The sequence below is a fragment of the Micropterus salmoides genome, unplaced genomic scaffold (assembly GCF_014851395.1).
Source record: "Micropterus salmoides isolate LMB-PRFRI ecotype aquatic unplaced genomic scaffold, ASM1485139v1 Ms_hic_scaffold_2, whole genome shotgun sequence".
Classification (NCBI taxonomy): domain Eukaryota; kingdom Metazoa; phylum Chordata; class Actinopteri; order Centrarchiformes; family Centrarchidae; genus Micropterus; species Micropterus salmoides.
Genome location: NW_024041150.1, coordinates 12,986,250 through 13,008,452, shown reverse-complemented (window position 1 = coordinate 13,008,452; position 22,203 = coordinate 12,986,250). Strand labels below are relative to the sequence as shown.

The window sequence follows — 22,203 nt, the reverse complement described above, 5'->3', positions numbered from 1 at the left end:
ATTGGTTCCTGATATTTTACAATGAGTGTAAATGCGCAACAATGCTTAAAACAAAGATGTTCAACATTTGGATCAGTCTGATGATATGTCCGCTCTTTTGGCCCTGCTCACTCCTACTGACTTTTGACACATTTATCTCAGAAAGAATTGTACTCTTCTGTAACAAATTCCACTGCTGAGCCACATGTCAAACTTACAATATGAACAGAGATAATGCCCCTGAGATGGCAAATAATCCCTTCTCATTAAAACAACTCCAACTCTGAGCTCATCTGCTGATATTGTGCATGATATTATTTCAGCGGGTGCCAGTCATCATGCACCATTTTTCCTCTGTGGGGGTGGAAAGGAAGTCAATTATGGCCTCACTCAAAAACTGATGACTGTGGAAAAGGATGCAAAGTTTGCAGCTAAAGCTTTTGGGGGGGAGGAAGGAGGGTCAGCTACATAAAATCTCTTACTAAAATTACTTAAATTTGCAAAGTATGACATGGCTGATGACAGAATTGATGACGCTATTGATTTTTGTTAAGGAAAAGGGACTGAAAAAAGATTTTATCATAATTGTTTTTAATGTTCAACCTCAGATTTATGAAGTGGTCCACTGTTAGGCATCATGTGTTTGCTCGGACCATAAAGAAAAGTTTGAAACCACAATCTGGTTTCTTCAACTTTCACTTCTTGAGTCGCACTTAAGTCACTTTTCATAAAATCGATGTGCTCTTAAATTCCCCTTTCATCAACTGACCAATCACAGCCTGGGTGGGGTGGGACATAAAATAAATTTTTACGTGCTACAGTAAACTTTCAAATGTTGAACTCCTCCTGCATGAATGGTTCTGATTATTGATGAGATAGCAGCATTAACTAATTAAGAGTCCAATGTAGGCTATTTTTCTTGCACAAGGATTTAATGAATGAAAATGAAACTGCTGTTTTGTCCAACTGCAATTAATATTAGACCAGTGGTGACTGAGCTATATAGTATACTATTACATAAAATGAAAATGCATATAGTAAAATTAAAAATTATTAACAGTTTACTATTAGATTAAAATTAAACGTTTTATCTAATGTCATAACAAAAAAATATACTATTACTCTTATTTAAACTAGTTTCTCCTCCATGTTGTAAAAGAGTCTGTGGAAATATGTAGATTTCCACTGCACAGGATGCCAGTGTGTGCTCCTTCTAGCCTCCTGAGAGCAGCACCTTCCCCTTGTTCTGTTTTACTAAAGTTCAGTAGTCTTGTTTACATTAGGTTTGGATAGTGTGGGTGCTGCTGGTGCATCGTGAATCCGTCCCTGGTTCAAAAACTACACAAGCACCAATCAAGTTTTTTTGTGATGTGACTGATCAGTGTTTTAAAAAGCTGTTTTCAATGTCAAATTTTCAAAACATCTGTTTCAATATTTTAAAACGCTTTGATAATATTTTAAGACCAATGCAGAGTGTACAGATACTGGGGATAAATAGTTTGTTAAACTTTGTGTAACTTGAACATTTTTCACTGTGCTCCTAAATGAAAAAATTTAGGAGCACAGTGCTCCACTGAGAAAAAGGTCAGCGTAGAGCCCAGCACTAGTTGGCCTTTTCCTTAAAAAAACAACTACAGCTTTTGTAGGAGAGCACTGAATGCAAAGAACAAAACATTTACTGGGAACAAGCCTACTCAAGATTACAGATCGTGAATCCGTCCCTGGTATTGTAGTTTTACTGGCATCAAAACATAGATGCCAGTAAAACTACAATACTCTCTCTTGCTACTATGTTTTTAACATGCATGGCTCCACAGAGAGAGAGAGAGAGAGACAGAGAGAGAGAGGTGCATTGACACAATCTGTATTTGTATAGCGGCTTTCTAGTCTTTGCGACCCCTCGAAGTGCTGTTACACCACATCGCATTCACCATTTACACACATTCATACACTGAACCCAAGTGCCCAAACATAAACTAACATACATACATGGAACAGCCACCAGAAACAAGTCAGGGTTCAGTATCTTGCCAAAGGGGGGGGGGCACTTTTTAAACAAGCTTAGCAAACTCGTCCTGGGGTGTGGGTGTAGACCTATTTTGGGATTCCTCCTGCTTCACCATTTGGGTTGGTGGGCACGGTGCTTTCCTCTTCTCTTGGGAGGCTGTTTGGGTTAACTAGCACTTAATTGTAAATAGGCCTAACCTGATCTCGTGTGATATTGGATTCGCAAGATCACACAAGATCAAGTGAGAATCCATCTTGACAGGCTTATGCGCTTGCCAGTCAGCGTCCTATGAAGAACTGCTGGCTGCTTCGGATTTGGTTTAGGTGTGATGACAGCGAAAAGTGAAGCAACTGTTGAAAACAGCAATGGCGGTTCCTAAAGAGGTTAGCATAGATGCTTCTGCTCCAACTGTCTTCAGCTCTCTGACTACGTAATATGCCACTGATTGAAGTGAGTGATTGACCTGTCTCTGCAATTTCTTTTAGCGCTGTGCCAGTGCTGGAGAAAGGTCTGGCTGAACCCGGTTTCCCGTTTATGTCTGGTCTCTAATTTGCATCATACCTACATCATACCTGAATTTATATCATGGGCAGCCGTGGCTTTTTTTATATAAGTGTAAATAAATTCAGGCATCAAGGGGCTAAGCCCAGGATGCAGTGATGGTGCAAAAAAAGCCAATGGCATTCTTATACTAACAGCCTACTTTCTGTGAGCCAGACTAGGCTTAAACTATGTATGTACTACATATCCAACATTTCTTCAAACCAGTTTGGTATTCTAATAGAAAACAAAAATGAATATGCACACCTCCATAAAGTAACTCCTGGATTTATTTGCACACAAGAAACAGCTGGAACACTTCTGCAAGAACTAACCTGAAATTGCTTTGGAAATGAGGGTCACCCTCTTTCTTTGCCATTTAGATTTTCATCTATTTTTGCTCTGCACTGTCAAACTCTGAGCTGCCAAAGAAAATGATTCATTTTTCTGTACAAACAGATTTATTTTCTCTTGTCTTCTTTCAGCCGCTCAGGAAATTGCATTTTTATTTTGGGAGGATTGGGAGCATCAGCGCTGACCCCTGCAGTCATCATCTGTATTCAGACTCTCCCAGGCCGGTGTTTGCGTGTGTGTGTTTGTGAAATAAAGGCTGGAAGACAGTTGTGTCAGGTTTTTCTGTCGTTGTCGCTTTGCTTATGTGCTATCGAAAGCATTCCGGTGATTTCCCAGAACATACGTCCATTTGAGCTGGAGGGGAAAGGCTCTCTGTCGCTCTTGCTCTCCTCTTGTGGGATTTGTTCCTGTTGTCCCCGCTCTGTGCTGACACTGTGCAGACACACGTCTGTGTTTTCTCAAACGTTTGCTGGATGGAGGGAAGCCATTAAACATAGCTCTGCTCACAAACAGCCAATTGTTTTCTGGATCTGAGGTGATGGTGAAAAGAAAGCTTTTATCTCCTCAACTGAAGATTCTGGAAGCATAATGCTTCTGGCAGGGCAGACCTATGATGCATTGTGCTGCAGAATAGCCAGACCTTTAGCTCTTTAGATCTAAAAAGTGCAAGAAAGTTGTGTGTAGACTTAAAGTGTTTATTTTGTTAAGGTTTCGTCAGCAACAGCGGTTTTTAATCAACCCAGAAAGCATGGAATCCTTCAGTCGTAAGTTTAAACATGAGTGAGCGTTTTCTATGACGACGTCGGTATCCAAGTGCTGTGAGCTGATGTGCGAGCAGAGCACAGTCTTGTTCAGGTATGGCTGATGGCCCGGTCAGGTTTCTTTCCTTCGTGTTTCAGACTTGTTTACTGAGCGGCTCCAGACGAAGAAGCCTGAGGGCAAAGTCCACTGAGACACAGCGAAGAATGAGCAGAAATATGCCCAGCCTTTATTTCTGCTCACTGTGTGAGAGGGTGTGTGTGTGTGTGTGTGTGTGTGTGTGTGTGACTACTCCTGATTCATATGTGTATGCATGCCTGCTTGCATTTGCTACAGTACCTTAGGCACATTATTACTGTATTACATAATGCATGAATGCGTGTGATGTGTGTGTATGTGCATTTGAAACAGTATTTTGACATTTTGGGTGCCTCACTTGATTTGCCTTAAAACAATGTGGTCCAGATAATCTGTTAAAGTAACCTTTCTGATTGTCTGACTACGCAGGAGTCTTGCCCCATCTGATTTTGTGGTTGGAATGTCCTCCCAGCTGATGGCCAAAACTATTCAGATAGGATCCAGTTATAATAAAATAACAGCTCTGAAATTCTAAAACCTTTCTAGAAGCAAACAACATTCTTCAATTTGTTAGTACAAGTCTAAAATATATTGTCTGTCCTAAGAATGGGACAGCGGACATGTCTCAGGTGAAGTGGACATTTGAGCCAGACAATTGCACAAGAGGAAATCTCATACTGTGTCTAAATGCATATGGTTCATCATCTGGGGAGTATTTTTTATTTCAAATGACATTGAGATTTTATGATTTTTTGTTGTTGTGAGGAAATTAGAGGACAGATCAGTTTTCAAGATACCCTACCGAAGTGTTGGTTACTTGGTGGCGCTAGATTAAAAGTCAGGATGTAAGAAACCACCCTCTCCATGAATGTATCCACAGCAAGCTGATCAGATTGTATTTTAGATATTTTTCTGAACCAAACTGTTGAAGATGAAGGAACCAACTCACATGGAAAGCCGCTAGCTTGAACTGACAGTATTATCTTTATTGAAATATTCTAAACACATTTTTTGTGCTCAGCCATACCAGTTCTTTTGGGTCCATGAGAAATAGGGGGTGCGTACATGCAACTTGTGCACCTAATGCCATTGGTTGGGCTGTTGCTTCTCGTTTGGAAGAGCAGGGTTTTATAAAATTGGATGCGAGTCGAGACAAAACCAGACTGGACTCCCCTCAGCTTTCAGGCAGCCTCCCACTGCAGATTCAGAGAATAGTAGAAGTAAAGCATGTGGTGAACGTGCCTTCTTCGTGAGCAGTTTAGTCACTCGGCTGTGTCTACAGGCTGGGATCTCAGTCCCAGTCAGGCCGTGTTCATTGGGGCGCTGCTGAGTGCGGTCACTTTGCCTGCTAGAGCTAGAGCTAGTGCCTTGCTAAAAAGCTGGTAAACACTCCATTGGCACTCCGAGCTTCCAGTCTGGGCAGAGTCAGCTAATATGACCACTAGCTGCACAGCTAATTGAGCTAACTTGAAAACAGCAGCTAGTTAGCAGCACTTGCCAGGTACTTTAGCTACAAGTAAAGCTAACTATCCATCAGGACGCTCCATAAGTCATTGAGAGTTGATAGCTGAAGCTGTAGAAAAACAATTCACAGAATGCTGCATTAAATTCACCTTTATATAAATAAAGACATTTCCACCATAAATTGGTGCAGAAAATGTCTCCAGAATGCAGGAAATTAAGTGTTTAATGCTCAAAATCCTTAAAAGTCCCCACCACTTTTAACCACAAAGTGATGCCCATGGAGCTGAAGCAGAGCAGCTGGAAGACATGAGAGGGAAAACCAGAAAATGTGTTTTCCATAAAATATGATCTGGTTATGTTTTAGTACAGTAATCATTGATACCCGGTCCGGCCCCCAGAAACAGTCGGGTAACGTCATATAAACCGAAGAAGACTTTCACTTGACTCAAAATTAATACACGCCCACGAGTCCAGGATGCAGGATGAGTCAACATTTTTTATTGTTTTCCAAGAAATGACAAACTCCATTGTTGGGCCAGATACTGGCATATAGGTCATATTAAAACACTTGCAAACATTGATTTTGCCACAAAATAACTCTACTTTTTTAATTCCACAGATATCATTGTTGCCTTTCAGACACTCCTCTACCAACACACAAACATGTGTCTCACCAACACTTCTCTCTACTGGATTCACTCCCTTTCTCGTACAGATACTGCACACGCTCCCTGACCAGTCTGTTAGAGAAAGCCCTTCAACTATGTCAGCGCTGACCACAGGAGTTTCCTTTCAGATGCTGCATTCTGCTTTTGTGCAGCACCATGCAATTCAAATTCTGTATATTCACCACTTTTACAGTTCTACTATGACAGTACTTTTGTAATATGTTTTTATACTTTTCGGTTATTGTTTAGACAACGCTGGAGATGCATAGTTACAGAGGGAAAACCTGGGTCCTGCAGACAAGTTGTGACCAGCTTGGCTCAGAAACAAATGAAAAGGAACTGAAAATGTCAAAGAGCCTGAGGGAGGTTTCACATTCTAAAGCAGAATAACTAACTGAGTTTGATGCACACCTATGAGGTACATGAAATAAATGATTCCAGTGTCATGCTCACAAGCATACCTGGGATCACTGTCGGTCAGTCTGGCGATCAGTCCACCACTTTGGTGAAGATCAATACCGACCTGTCGATGTTGGAGCTATGAGTTCCAAGTCAATTAAAAAATTAATTTGTTCATTTTCAGCAATTACTTTCTTAGAGTTGAATCAAAAGTGGTGCAAAAATGCATTGTATTTGTCACCCAAGTTTGTAGCTTCAGTGCACAACTGTGCATATTAGATAGATCTTTTATTTTGACATGAAAAGTGATCTTTGCTTGGAAGAGGTTAGTTAGATGGATTTGTTTGGTTTAGACATTCATGGTTCCCAGAAGATGAATCCTAATGACTTTGGTTATCCCCCATCCATGTAGCGCCCCCTGCAGCTCAATCTATTTAATAAAACTGAAAGCTTTGGACAGCCTCAACTGTACTTTGTGTTTAGTGCCACTTAGCAAATGTGAGCAAGCTGTGGTAAACAGCCCTAAACACCAGCATGTTAACATTTTCATTGTAAGCTTGCTTACATGCTTATGTTAGCATTTAGCTCAAAGCAACGATGCTTAAGTACACCCTCAAGGCTGTAGGCTGTTTGGTCATTTTAAGTGGAGGTTGCTATTGGCAAATTTAAGCTGCTAATCCATCTTGTCAGCTGTTTGGTTATTTAAGGGTGGACTGCATACATACTGGAAAAGTACAATACAAAGAAATATTCACAAGAAATGAATGTCTTTAGTATTTTATATTAGAGGCTGCGTGGTGCAATAAAAAGTACATAAACTAAAAATTGACAGGCGTTAGGTGTCATCCTTCAACAGCGTTAAACAGGAGTTTCAACAGAACGGCTGCTATAGCCAACATACACAGGACATAAAATGTACAGGACCAACAACGTACAGATGAAACACACTGAAGAGATAATGGAAAAGGAAGAAACCTCAGGAAGACAGTACACAGATCAGAACAAGAGGGAAGATGTATCTATTTATGTGTCCCCCTCCTTCTCCATCTCACCATTAGACTGACTAGAGGCTAGGTTGTCTCTGATTGGCTGTGCTGTGGGGTTGGTGCGAGGCTTGGAGGGGGTTGGGATGCTGCGGGTGGATTCCCCCCCTGGGATCACCAGCTACCATCTGCTGGTAAGGTAACACCACCGGCGGGGGCCAAGTGCCCAGCTGGGAGGACACTGGAGACCACCACAGCGTGGACAGACACAGGCTGAAAGCCATTAGACTTCATCAATAAAAGCCTGCGCTCCTCCAGCTATGTGATTCACAGGGTAATTGGAAAGTTAATTACTGCTAGGGTTTATTATAAATTGTTTATTCTGAATTAGCGCCTTAATTACAGTCTACAGTTTGAACAAGTTCAAAAGAGAATCGAATGATATGATTGTAGATTTGAGAAGATTTTGCCCTCTCAAAGGAAATCAATATATTCTATTTACTCCACCTCTAAATCCCAACCGGTGTTTCAATCTCAATGATTGACTTTTTTAATGTAATAAAGTATTCAGTGTTTCTCCATATACTCGTCTCTAAAACCACTCACAGTTAATATTTGCTTTGTCTGTGTCTGCTCCCTACAGGAGTGTGAGAAATTGGAGCCATCTGCCTCTTTTTAGGGAATTCATTACTGCAGTACTGCAGTACTGGGGTTAAAAGGACTACTTTTTAGCCAATCTGAATCAGCATTGTATAAACCAAATATCTAAAATGAATGAAAACTTTTGCATGGCTTATTCCCTGAAGATGATAAATTAATGTAACATGCATCATGGTGTAAAAGTCAAGATAAATCAGGATAGAGAAACGCTTAAGGGTTGGTATTTTTATTAAAATGCTTTTTGCAGCAGGGGATGTGTGCATAACATCCTGTAATATTTGCATACAGACTTCTGAGTATGTGTGGTTCTCTGTTGGGACTTTAATTTCCTGTAATACCACACCAGGGTTCAGGTGTCCATGGTTGCTCAGTAGTAATTTTAGAGGGATTCTATACTATCTTGGGCTGATTTTAAACCCCTTCACCTATAGTTTTCCACTTTTCATTTTCTCATTTTTGGAAAAACAAAAGATTGATACCATTCTGTTGTCTGTATTAAGTATGTAGCTGGAGTTAGGACATGTTAAAGATAGCTTATCTCAAAGATGGGACACAGGGGAAAACAGCTAGGCTCTGTACAAAGTTCAGAAACAGGCCAACAACTCCTATAAAGCTAGTTTATTAACAGGTTCTATCTGTAGAGGTATTGGAAGATGTTTTACTCTTCAGGTAAAGTCAGGGTAGCTGTTTCTCCATGCTTCAACTCTTTATGCTAAACTAGGTTAACCATGTCCTTTAAGTTTTGAGTTTGTTGGGATGGTTGTATAAGAAATGCAGCTGCTAAAATAATCATCAGATGATTACTGTAGAGAGGAACAGAGGACAGAAATTAAACTCAAGTCACTCACTTAAACCGGCTTTACCCTAAACTAGAGTTCTGCAACCAAACCCGAACCCAGGTTGTAGCTAAAACAGTAATTTTTAGTAAAAGTCTTCTCTACAGTTACCCTCTGGTGTATATTAGTAGGGGCCTTTAATATCCAAAAATGTTGCAATTTGGTTAGGTTTAGGCACCAAAACTACTTTGTTAGGTTTAGGAAAAGATCAGGGTTGGGGTTAAAATAAAGGTATTAATGTCACTTATGTTTCGTAAGTTAAATAACTTGTGTAACTTATGCAACATACGTAACCTCTGTAACTTAAATAAAAACATTAAATGTTAACTTTTTGTTTCACACGGGAAAGGAACACTGATCTCCTGGGTGAAAGTCTGGATTCTGGCCCACTGTCCACCCAAGCTACCTCCTTAAATAGACTTTTCTGTTAAATATCCTACATCTGCCAACGGGTCTTGACGATGCGTCAGTATATTTTTAAGCCACTAAAAAAACTTTACCCTAAGCATGTGATACTGGACCCAACCTCTCCAAAATATTGACAATATGTTATTTAAGCCATGCACTTATATTTTTATGTATCTACATCATTATGGATCATGCATAAAATTAGGTTATTATTGATGTGTATTTCATGCATGCACTAGTTCACTTTAATAAATACACACAATGCATGCTATTCTGTCATCGCTAGTGAAGTGTAGTGGTGCAGTATCATAAATTTCACTCACTTTTACTCAAACATCAGAAAAAAGCAAACTTTCTTGGTCCCATTCAGGATGCATGCTTCATTGCCATGATTCATTTCAGATAAAGCACCAGGCGAGACACTGGAGAAGCTTTGTACGGCAAGCAGAACAGGTTGGGGGGGGGGGGGGGGGGGGGGGTGAAAACGTTGCTCCTTTTTATGGATGTTAATGGACCCCTTTGGCAAGTTTTGGCCAAAAACCCTTTATTTTTTATTTTTGTCAAATCAGAGTAAGTAAGCCCTGTGGCTGCCATAGTGATGTCATCATGGCTCAGAGACCAGGACCTGTTAACACCAAGCCTGCGTTACAAACTCTGGAAGTGGAGTTTGAAAGACGGTGGGATTCTGGTATTTGGTGGTCAGATATCTGTAGACTCTCACACCCACTAGTTTAGTGGGTGTGAGAGGGTCCCGAGGGAAAGCCAAAACATATAAATAAGAGATCTTTTGTTCTCCCTGCCATGGAGGCACTGAATGCAAAATGACTGTGTTTTCTTATAGGCTGCAACCTACCTTATTTGCACCTGCTACTGTTGCTGCTCATGGCACAATTGTTGTTACTGTGGTAAACTACTGGTGCTGTGTGGTATTCTTAATTGTTTTGCATTCTTAACGCTGTGATAATGATAGCTGTGGTGGGATTCTATCTTTTGGAGAAATCAAAGACAAATTTCCACTAAGGTGGACAATGAAGTAGAATCTAATCTAATTTAGATTATTACCAGGCAGGATGAGTCAAACTAAATACACTATAGCATTATGGGTAATGTAATACCCATTATTTTTGGAGCATGACATGGACTTAAGGTCAGGGCATCTGGTTTCTGCTGTGTTGATCTTAACCATTCCTTTTTCAATCTGTCTCTTGTACATCCAGGCTATAACAGGATATATGAAAGTGCAATACTAAATGACTGGAGTGATCCTTTAATGTTCGCAAAAATTGTTTGATTATATAACCAGTCTGGATTGAGCCATAAGCATAATAGCTTTTTTTGTTTAAATTCTTTTTTTTTCTAAATATGCTTTGGTATTTATAAGTCATTACAATAAAGTACATTGAATTGAAAAAACAAAACCATTTTAAATACCACATATTGGGACGTTTCATTTTCCCCCCAGTCTCCAGGCTATGTTCCCATATGGACCGTTTGTCTATAGTGTCCAATAGGCTGTATTAAAAATCTTAGGAACCAAGCTGTGTATGTTGTCTCTATGGTTTTTGTTGAGGGCTTATTTGTAGCGTTCTTCATCGTGGCGTGGAGCTGCTCTCTCTCTCTCTCTCTCTCTCTCTCTCTCTCTCTCTCTCTCTCCAAACCTGCAATAGTCGCTTCACCAACTAGGAAGCGCGCAGTCACCGCTTTCCGCGCGCACCGACCGACCGGCCCCTGAGCAGCCCCGTCTTTGAGCAGCGCTCTCTCTGTCTCTCTCCGTGGACGTTATTCGCTACCGGGTTTTCTGTGTATAGATGTAGCCCGTAACCGGAGCTCACAGTGGGAGACTGTTGTCGCCTTTTCGCCATGGAGGACTGCTGTTCCCCGGACAGCGAGAGGATGGAAGCGTGGCTGGACGACCACTTGGAGTTCACCCACTCCTACTTTATCAGGAAGGCGTCAAGGTAAAAGCGGACGTAGTGGGAGAGACATTTAACCTGATTTTCTTTATTTATGTGCAGCCTGATGAATGGGAGTGCAGTATCCAGAGGGAAGTTTGCTCTGGTGTGCAGCACCACACTCAGTCAGGAACACTTGAATTCCCTCTGTCAGTTTTGATTGTTTTTATTATCACTTCACCTCTCTGGCTGTATAACCTGCACTGATCACATCGAACAGTAGCATCCTCTCCAGTAGAAGTGGAAACCTTGTGACCCTGCTCAGGTAGTTTACCTGCACAGCTGATTCACACTGCAAGTTGCTCTCACATCTCAGCTCCATTTCATTTCGCCATCCACTTCACAATCAGTAACAGCTCTGAGAATTGCTCAGGGCACTTTAATCATTAACTTTTACTGCCAATTCTGTTTAATTGTCAGTGCACACAGTCAACTGGGCCTTTGGTGATAATCATACAAGCCTTCCACATAGAGGTGCCTGTGCCTTAAATGAAATGATGTTTTGTTTTTCTGTTGCAGCCTCCTTGTGTGTGTGGCTCTGAGCAACTTAGCCATCTAACTTCTTATGCAAACATAGATTCCAAATCGGTCTTTCTCTGGCAGTAGCAGCTATATAAGGCATTTTTTGCAGCAGGTTTATCTGGGCATTTCATCAACATGGCCGCACTTCATCAGGACACTTTAGGTCTGTGTTTGTTTTAGTGAAAAACCCCTTCAGAGCCATTTGTCCACTTCAACCACTATGGCAACTTAGCTTTTATACAATAACTGCAACAAACAAGATCTCATTCCCATCATCATCTCAAAATATTTTCCACAAAACGCATTGTCAGGGGACATATTTTTCCCTCCCCTGCTGCTTTTGACCGCATTACGAAAGCAAAAAAAAGTTGATTGGCTCGGCCAAGAGGTTTGCGCACATCAGCCTTTCTGCCATTCTGGTTGAGAAGCATTTCTTAGAGCGGTATTGATTCAGCCACACCTCCACTGGATACATTAGGGTCAGCACTGTGGGGAAGCAGGCAGCTCAATGGGAGATGGAGTAAGGAGAACTCAACCTGACTGGCTCTAACACACTGCAGTCAGATAAGAGCCCATTCTCTGTGGCTCTCCAAGTTTTATTTGCCTGGTGTGGAGCCCAAGATACCGTGGTTAATTTCATAGCCAGCGCCTCTGTGTTGGCCTTCCTCTCAGGTGAACAGATCCTTTGACTGACGTAAAAAACATCAGAATGAGTCACATGACCTTCAGCATGTTTGAAAACAAGAGCCGAAGCAGATAAGAGCATGCGTGTGCGTGTTCATGTTGCAGGAGTTTTTGATTAGACGACGTGTTTGCTGATTCAAGGGCTTCTCCGTGATCGCATCCAATTTACTGTTCACACACAAACATACAGACTGTCTGACACACACACACATACACATACACACACACACACACACACACACAAACACACAAACACACAAACACACACACACACACACACTACATTTGTTACAGCACATATCCTCATAATATACACTTTGCCTGCATTCACTTTTATTACCCACAATCATTAACATTACATCTACAGAAATGATTTCACTTTTACATTTCTCTTAAACACGCTCCAGTTATGAAATAGTCAGTCAGTTTGAATCAGTGCCCACGTTTGCTGTTTTGTTACTGTTATTACTGCTAAGAGCTGTCACTGGCACAAAGTTTAATTTTAGCTTGCTCTTGCAATTTTGTAAAATGTTTTGAGATGCATATAATGTGCCTAAAAAGTGAGGCAAAGGAAAAATCTGTTTCCCCATCAGGAAAGGATTATTTGGAGAAGACTTGACTACAAAGTGGTGGATGGGAGAGGGCTCGTGTTCCAGCTCGTGACAAGCTTTTACTTGTAAAGTTAGAATTTTTAGCAAATAATTTAGTGGTAATCGTTAGGAAGTTCTCTAAACCTGAAGTTAATTGTTTTACTTTTATAACATTGGGTATATCTTTGGCCCCACGCTACATGTGAAGCCACACTAGCAAATTCTTTGTCTTAAAAATGCAAAATTCATAAGCAATAAAATCAATTCAGTGCACTTGAGGGTTTTGCTCCTACAGCCTTACTTGGTCTGGTATGACCATTAGCTTATGGTGGCTAATGTTAGCAAACTTTACATAGATATTGTTGTGTGACTGACATAACTGAGTTACTATTTCATTTAAAATTCCTTTATTAATCCCACAACAGGGAAATTCTCAGTGTTACAGCAGTAGCAAGGCATAGTGTGTACGACAACAAACAAACAAAAGATTGATGACATTATTTCTCTTTTTTCAGTTACACTTCTGCTTTGTGTTAGCATGACACAGAAAACATTTTAGTGGTTTTAATACAAACAAGAGGAGAAATGTATTTTTTCGTGTCCTGCTTTTGGCCTAGTGTAATATTGACATATTATCACCTTATATGTTGTTGATTTGGACATGTTAGCAAACAGTTGCCTTATTACATATGCCACCGTTGTAGAGCAACATTAGCATTCATTTGGAGTTGTGTTTGTGTCCACCTGATGAAAGTCCAATATTCCCTTTTCCTTCACTGTACCTAACTTTGTCTGTCTGCTGTGTACAGTGGCTTTATTAGTTTAAATAGCTGCATGTTTCTCCTGAAAACAAGGTTGATGACAGCGGTGAGTGAACCACTACAGTAAAGCTATGAGCTGTAAAACCGAAACACAGAGCAGAAAGACACGTAACAAAACTCCTTAGAACTGAAGGGAAACTGCAGAGTTGGGTGATAATTATCTGTTGGTTTGACTCCATGAGTTACACCTTTCACATCATAGTCATTTGATCCATTGTAAATATTGAAATATTGATGACTGCGCCTTTTAAGCAACTTACTTAATAGAATCTTAATAAATAAAAATGAATGGAAATTTATTTTGCTATTATCCTGCCGTTGCCACTTGAAGCCACAGCGACAGCTGTTCTGCAGGTCACATGGTCTTATGTAAAAACCTGATTTGACCTCAATAAAACTTGTGTTTCAAACCACAATTGCACTGAAACCTTCCAGACAACAAGAAATCCTAAGGTAGCCATTAGAGGTGTTGTTAGAATGGAAACAGCCTTCTCTAGAAACACCACCTCTTGGTTGGTTTTGGTTGGGTACAAACAAGATTTAACTATTGCAATTGTTTGCTGTTGGAACCAGTTGCAGCCTGTCATTGTCATGAAGATTTATTGTAAGCATGTGACGTTTTTACTGGAATCAAGACCATCAAGTGTGTGAGCTGGAAAAATAATATATATTTTTTTAATGTCTGAAAATGCCAAGCAAATGGTAGCACCACTTATTTCATAATCCTCACTCTTATGAAGGTGATTCACATCCTGCTCTCTCTACAGAGTTTACTGTCCTTGTTGCCCACGTTGTTCCATCCACCATCTCATCTTAATTTGGCATTTTTCCTCTGTCTTTGCCTTGACAGAGCCTTTAAATGGCAAACTGTTTTTGATAGATGTCTGTTTTTGTTGTGGTGAAGGAACAGATGAGAATTTGTGTTCTTGTGGGATTTCGGGGGTTGATTAGTAACATAACTCTGATCATTGTCTTCCACCAACCAGTGGGTTGTCATGTATATTTACTCATTCGGTCAATATGAGCTCTCTTTTATCTTTCCTGACACTAACCTAGAGTAAATCTGTAACTGTCATACTGTGACAGAAGATAGTGTGTCTGTACAGCTGTGTATCTGATGCAGTTCTTTCTTTTGATAGGGAGATGGTGAATTCCTGGTTTGCTGAGCGAGTTCACTCCATCCAGCCATCTGCCTCCAAAGAAAATCCTTCACAGCACCGGGCCCACCAGTCCTCCACAGACCCCGGTCTCCCTTCTTCCACCACAATCCTCCCACCCACCCTCAGCCTCCTGGACAACCGCTGCCCGTCCCCAGCCACTGTCCCCAGCCCGGCCCCCGGCACCCCGACACGCAAAATCTCAGCGTCAGAGTTCGACCGCCCACTCAGACCCATCGTGGTTAAAGACTCTGAGGGCTCTCTGACATTTCTGAGCGACGCAGACCCCGGGACTGTCTCTCTTCGGGGCTCTCTGATGGGTGAGGGTGGTGTCGGTAATGGAGGTGGATACAGCGGGGCAGGAAGTGGCAGTGGGGGTGACCGTTGCGCCAGGCTGCTGGAGCTGGTTAAGGACGTGTCAAGTCATCTGGATGTGACAGCACTCTGCCACAAGATCTTCCTCCACATTAACGAGCTGATTGCCGCAGACCGCTACTCACTGTTCCTGGTACGAAAGAGCTGCGTGACAAACTATTATTCTAACTGGTTAAACGTGAGCACTGTCACCAGTCAGAGCAAGAAGAAGTGATACATAGACCTCTACAGTATATCTGGGTGCAGGTTTAACATCTTAAAACCACCAACATTCTTACATCTCAGCTCTCGCTCAAACTGCTGAATGAAAAAGCTCCAGTTATTTATAACTATTGTTTACTACTTTTATAAAATAGTTTTTCAGACAAATTGAAGTGTTAGTTTGTTGTGTTAGTGCCAGTCTTCTGCCTTTCTATAGCTTACTTGACTCCACCAAAGGGGTTATGTTTTCAGTGCCATTTGTTTGTTTGATTGTCTGTCAGCAGGATTGGGGAAAAAGTGATCTGAATCATGGGGTGGATAAACAAATTATTTTTCACTTTTGTTAAAATTGCAAGATAGGTCAATTGTAACGCCAGCATGGCAAAGTTACCTGAATTTGTGGCACATATGCAGACCTTAAATAGTCACTGAGTTGCACATGGTTCTGTGCTTGAACCAGTCTTTTTCACCTTACATACACTTTCTTTTGACAGTATTATCAGGAAACACTCCATAAGATTTCATTTTTATGCTGATGATACCCAATTCTATCTATTGGACCAGCCAGATGAAACCAATCACTTAGTTAAACTTCAAACATGCCTTCGTTTATATAAAATGACTGATTATTGCAGCTTTAAATTATTTTCTCTTACAGTCTCAGACTTACAGTATGTTTATTCACAAATTCTGTATTTTAAATGCTGCATATGACTTCAGTTTAATTTTCATATGGTGCCCTTCTCCATTATGTGGCTTCCAAACTGTTTGCTTAAAACAGCTGACAGCTGCTACTGCAACTGAAGATGATGAGAGAGATAGTATGTCAGAAAACCAACACAATGATTGAAAAGTAACAAAAGACACCTTTCTCACCAAACATACTGTAATTATTTGAGCCATTGTTAATATAAAACTATTGATCATCTACTTCCCCGCGACCCTGTACGCAGGATTGATGATGGATGGATGGATGATCATCTAATTTATATTACTTCTGTCCGTTGCACAAAGAAAACCTTGAACAAATCCTCATAACATGTAACTTTCCCTAAACCATCTATTTTCCTGTTTTGAATCAGTCGTGTGACCACATCCTGCTTTCTGTGCTTGTGTGTGTGTGTGGTCCCAGGTGGGCGAGGACAGCTCCAACAGGAAGTTCTTGGTCAGCCGCCTGTTCGACGTAGCCGAGGGATCCACACTGGAGGAGTCCTCCAGTAGCTGCATCCGGCTGGAGTGGAACAAGGGCATTGTGGGTCATGTAGCCGCCACAGGACAGCCGCTAAATATCAAGAACGCTTACGAGGTGAGAAAATCACAAGGTTTTGTCTCATTTTATTTGACATTACAGGGGTCAGCGTTAATGCTGGTGTGCTGAAACAGGCGTGTGTTTGCTTTGGGTACATGTGATGGGTTTTTGCTGACACAGCACAGACTTGAGGGGGGAGAGGGGGCATCAAAGATGGGCAAATAGGTCAAAGCGCTCCTCTGGAGGGTTCATCTTCACCACACATACACACACACACACACACACACACACACACACACACACACACACACACACACACACACACACACTCTTCACAATTCTTCTCTTTCACTCAGTAGCTGCAGAGTGTCTGGTGACATTTTGACCCCAGACAGTTTCAGGGTTCTGACTTTCTGAGTGATCAGGTTTCAACAGAATGTCCCTCACTGCCACTTCACTCACTGTCATTGATCAAACCAACCTGACTTTGAAATCTGTTACCAATGGTATGGTTTATACTCATCTTTTGTGGAGAGTTACATGCCATTATTATTTCTTGGTGAAGGATGAACTGTTGTTGGCCAGGAAATAGTTCCAGCACATTACTCCCCTAAAACCAAAAAAATTACATTTCTTTTATGTATATTTTAAACAAACAAGATACAACATTTGCATCAATGAGCTTCAGGGGTGTTGGTAGGCGTATTTTTCAACTTTGGACGGAACCAGGCTCGCTCTTTCCCCCTGCTTCCAGTCTTTATGCTAAGCTAGGCGAACCACACCCTCATTCCAGCTCTGAACTTTACACAGACAAAAGATCAACATCAGTGTTCTCACCTCACTATTAGAAAGAAAGCAAATAAGTCTGTTTCCCAAAAGGTTGAATTATTCCTTAAATGAAGGTTGATAAAAATTTAAATAAGTCGAAGAACAAAACCTAAGTAAAAGATTCTCTCTGGTTTGAAGAAAATGCCATTGATGCTAAATTTTCAAATGATGTATTGATGATTAATAATAATTAGACAATTAGACGACAATATTTCCTAGAGCAACACAGTGAAGCCCATTGCTCACAATGGTTTGGCCAGGGCCTTGGACGGTAGCTTGCCACCATCGGTGTGTGTGAAAGGTTGAATGAGGGACAAACTAGAAAGAGCTGTCGATACAATCAGCATGTAAATGCAGTTAGTACATAAAAACAAACTGAATATGTAAGTTCGCCCTAGCTGCGGATTGGATTTCAGCTTTGTGACCTTTGCAGATTGAGCCTCATCTTATTTGTTTTTTAAACACTGTTCCCTGATTAAACGATGAAAAACTGATCATCTGATAGTGAAAGACGTGTATTTGCGAGAAGGAAAGGACAAGAATGTAGTGATATCACTACCAGCGTGCAAATTTGTGGGAGTACTGTATGTGTAAGTGTGTGTTTCTGGCTGCACACTTTAGTGCGACCCTCCTCTGGAAGAGTTATGGGTGTCTTCAAAAAGGAGCAGATATGCACGAAATGTGTGTGTGGGTGGAAGAGAGGGAGGGGGGAGAGAGTGGTCGAGAGAAACAAGAAACAGAGAAAGGCAACAAGTATGTTGAGATTAAATGCACTTGTCTTGTGTGTGGTCATATCCCACTGACCTCATCTAAACTGTCAAAACTATCTTTCTCCACAATGAATTTCAGTGTGAGTGTTATGTTTTTTTCACCAGAGCACTGCCAAAAATTTTAAATTATAATCTATAGCCTTATAGATTCATAGGGTTAAAATCAAATGTCCTGTTGTTTAAAGCTGTTGGCAGCTGTTTCCATAAAGTCCTTGAAAGCCCTGTGTTGTACTGTAACAGTAGGTAAGGGAATTACCTCACTGCTGTTTTGGATTTTCTTTCCTGTTTTTCTCTATAGCCATCAACTTGAGTGTGCTGAAGTGAATCAGTAAGAATTAGGCTGGAGAGGACAAACTGGTACATTGATTTTTTTTTGTTTTAAAAGGAAGTGACCACCTTAAATGAAAATTCCTATTCACCTCCATCGTATTGGGGTGAAGGCTCACATCTCAGAGACGGGTATCGCAAAAATTGGACACATTTTAAGATTTTTTTTCTGTACATAACTTTCTCATGATACACAACTAACAAGAAACTTTTCTTGTTATGATATGATAGGGTGGTATGCTGTAGTAGGACAAATTTTCGGTCACAAGAGAGGACATTGATCTACATTTAAGTCGACTATACAGATTGACAATGACTGGTTTGAAGTTTTTGTATTTATAAAAATCCTTTTTATAATTACATAATTCTAAAGACATATTTTCCACATATTTAATGATTCCATTTTGACAAGAACGTTTTCTTACTATATTATATTTTAGTTATGTTTCTATTGTGCATACTATACAAACATATCTCGTTAAGGCAAGAAACATTTCCTGTTATAACATGAAACCTTGTGGTTTTGATCATGTTGGAGATATATGGCCTTTACATCAGGGGTTTTTAGAGTCTTGACACTGTGGGTCAACAAAATCGAAACAACTGCGCCACCCAATGCCAGCTACCCTCCTGGTGAGCAGGAAGGTTAATGTTGCCATGAATTCAGTCAGTTACACTATGGTTTACAGCTAAATCAACATTTTTAGCCTATTTGTTTAGATTAATGAATGTGAATTAGCTATTAGCAGCTCCTGTTTGCAGTGTATCCATGCAACATGTCCTCATACCAAGACATTTACAGTATGTCTTTTGGAAAGTACAACGACACTTAAGACCGTTCCCCAAAATGACACGTAAGAGCGTTGACAAGTACAGCACGATAATTAATTAAAAACATGTCTTGTTCCACTTTATTAGATACACAGGACTCGAACCTCGGTCTCCTGAGTAGAAGTTCTTAGCTTACTTGATCCATAAACTCGGATCATAATAAATTATGTAATAATCAAGCTATAGGGCCATTTTCCTGGTGAGGATGTGCAGACCCATGGATGTACAGTAGGACTCGGCATTTCAAGCAAAAATACTATACAATAGTTGCACAAACTATTCAATCTTTAATCTTAATTTTATGACTATTCAAAATTCAAAAGTTGTGACCCATCCCTAACGCACAGACAAAGATCACTGGATTACTTTGATATCAAAGGAAAGTTAAAAACCTGATCGCACTCAGTCAAGTTCTGCAGTTATAAGCAGCTTTTGTCTTTTTTCTAATTGTATTTGTAATGTAATTTATTAGCAGTGACCGTCAGAGATGTGCAAGTCACACTAAATCTCAGAAAAATGTATATCATGCCACTCCAGAACACCAGCATGCACCTGTCCCTTTCACCTCACACACTTTCACCCCCTTCAACTCTCCCATGCCCCTGAGGATGGACAGTAGTACTCCTTCAGTTCCGTGCCTTGTGCTGCTGATCCATGTGCATCTGTGTGCCACATGTCACAAAAAAATAGACCCTTCATTCACGCATCAGGGACCACAGAACAGCATCATCAGCGTCTGACATCATTAGCTATGTGTATGTGTGTGTGTGAGAGAGAGAGACAGAGAGAGAGAGAGAGATTCCCTGCTGTGTGCCTTCCTCTGGTTGCCTGCCAACCACAAGATGATGATGATGATGATGATGTGACTAGGAGTGAGCGATGCGTGAGAGCAGACAAGGCGAGAAAAGAGAGGCTGATGGGAGTGTCCACCTGTGTCTAATTAGCTTGCTGTGTGTGTGAGTGTGTGAGCGTGTGAGTGTGCACTTTCCGACTGACTGCCCTTGAGGGTTTAAGTGTGGTTTTGTGTGTGTGTCTACACATGTGTGTATGTGTTTGTGTTTACTACTCGTTTTTGTTTTGTGTGGGAGAGTGTGTTTGTGTTCTGCAATGACTCACCTTGTTTCTGTGTGTGTGTGTGTGTGTGTAAATCAATATTAGTGTGTGTATAAGTTTGAGTATCATGCTGTGCACTAACTGGCTGAGTTAATGCACACTGTTACTCTAGATTATCTGAGTGTATATTGTGCAGGCAGAATGTGTGCAAGTGTGTATGTGTGTGCACTACTGCAGAACCCGATACTTCCAGGAAGTCCATCTGCGTCATCCGAGGGACTCCCCAGCTCTCTGACTAGATCTTTACCTTCCCATTAGTCCGCTCAGGATTACATTGATTTCAGCGGCGGGACTTATCTATCACTCACTGAGTTTTATTTTCATCCTGCCACACAAGAATACTGTGTATGTAAAGTGTGTGGGCAGACAGTGTTTCTTGCTCTGGAGTGAGGCAGTGTTTTGGTCATTAGACGTAGGCTACGTGATATAAGGGCATTTTAGCTAAAAACTCTAGAAGAGAAGAGAATTATACCAACTATTAGTTAATTTTATATATTTACTTTTTTTGGGAATATTGCTATTTTTCCAACATTATACATTTGCACAAGTTAAACCTGTGTAGCCTATAGGAACCTTTCATGAATGAGGCCCATTGTTTTGCAAGATAAATTAAGTGTATTGTACATTTCCACTGCACTAATTCCATCACTATAACAACGGTCATACTCACGACTGCGCTACTCTGACTTTTGCTTTTTGGCAGAAGTTATAATACACTTACTCTGATCAAAAGATGAGATCTCTACAGTATCTTAAATAAGTGTAATTTCAGCCTCCAGAATGTGGATCAGAAAAAAAGCTTACTTACGTCAAATGTTGAGGTTGAGTATTTTCTTTTTATGGGGGTTTGAACTTTTACTGCCCTTAATTTTAAATCCTTATTGTATTTATTGTTAATTATCTGTTACAAGTTACTGAGAAAAATATACTAAATTTTGACATTGAAAATAATGCACTTTCAAATGTTTTCCAATTTTTTGTTAAGGTAGTCATAGCTAGCATAACTGGAACACCCAATACTTTGATATGATGTTTAGAGATTAATTCATTAAGGACCGAATGCACGCAAGAACTGATACACGACAAGTCATACAGAATGAGCACTTTTACATTTGATACTTAAGTACATTCACTATGTTTCACTATGAATTGTGGGTATGGTATTTATCCTCTTTTAAGTAAAGGAAAATTGTACTCTACTTAAAGACAATAAGTCCTTCACTGGCCTCTAGCACAGTTCTCCAAGCATGGACAGTAATGTAATACAAACATCTCCCCAGAGTTCCCAACTGCTTTTTAGGAGCAATAAGCAAGACATTAATGAACTCAAAAAGATACAATGATGAGATCTCATCTGTTACTTTCATTTATCCTATTATAATCTCAATTCAGTATCAACTTGTCTAACCCAAGTCTCAAAACCTCAATCTCACTTCACCTCATCCTTTTCTCCAAAGGGGTTTTAGGAGCAACAATTAAGAGTGGAGTGATCTCAGAAAGATATACTATTGAGATCTTAGTGTTTTCTCAAGAGTTAAAGAAAAGACTATTCTGAGCAAAAGATTTTTCCTCTGGGTTTATATTCACATACACACACAGGCCCCTTGAGTTTGGAGGATAGAGATAATGGACAGAGAGAAGCCGGGT

General features: G+C 40.5%; 1 protein-coding gene across 6 annotated transcripts in view; it reads left to right on the top strand.

Annotated features, from left to right (window-relative positions):
- The window catches only part of pde5ab (phosphodiesterase 5A, cGMP-specific, b), a 112,224-nt gene that overhangs the window by 16,013 nt on the left and 74,008 nt on the right, over nt 1–22,203 (top strand). For 4 of the 6 annotated variants that reach the window (XM_038731236.1, XM_038731233.1, XM_038731232.1 and 1 more), the window contains 2 exons: nt 14,845–15,370; nt 16,571–16,744. In XM_038731236.1, the coding sequence (XP_038587164.1) occupies nt 14,845–15,370; nt 16,571–16,744 (700 nt within the window). Of the gene's footprint in view, nt 1–10,830; nt 11,095–14,844; nt 15,371–16,570; nt 16,745–22,203 lie in introns of those variants that run through there. The other 2 variants (XM_038731235.1, XM_038731234.1) reach the window with 1 other exon arrangement.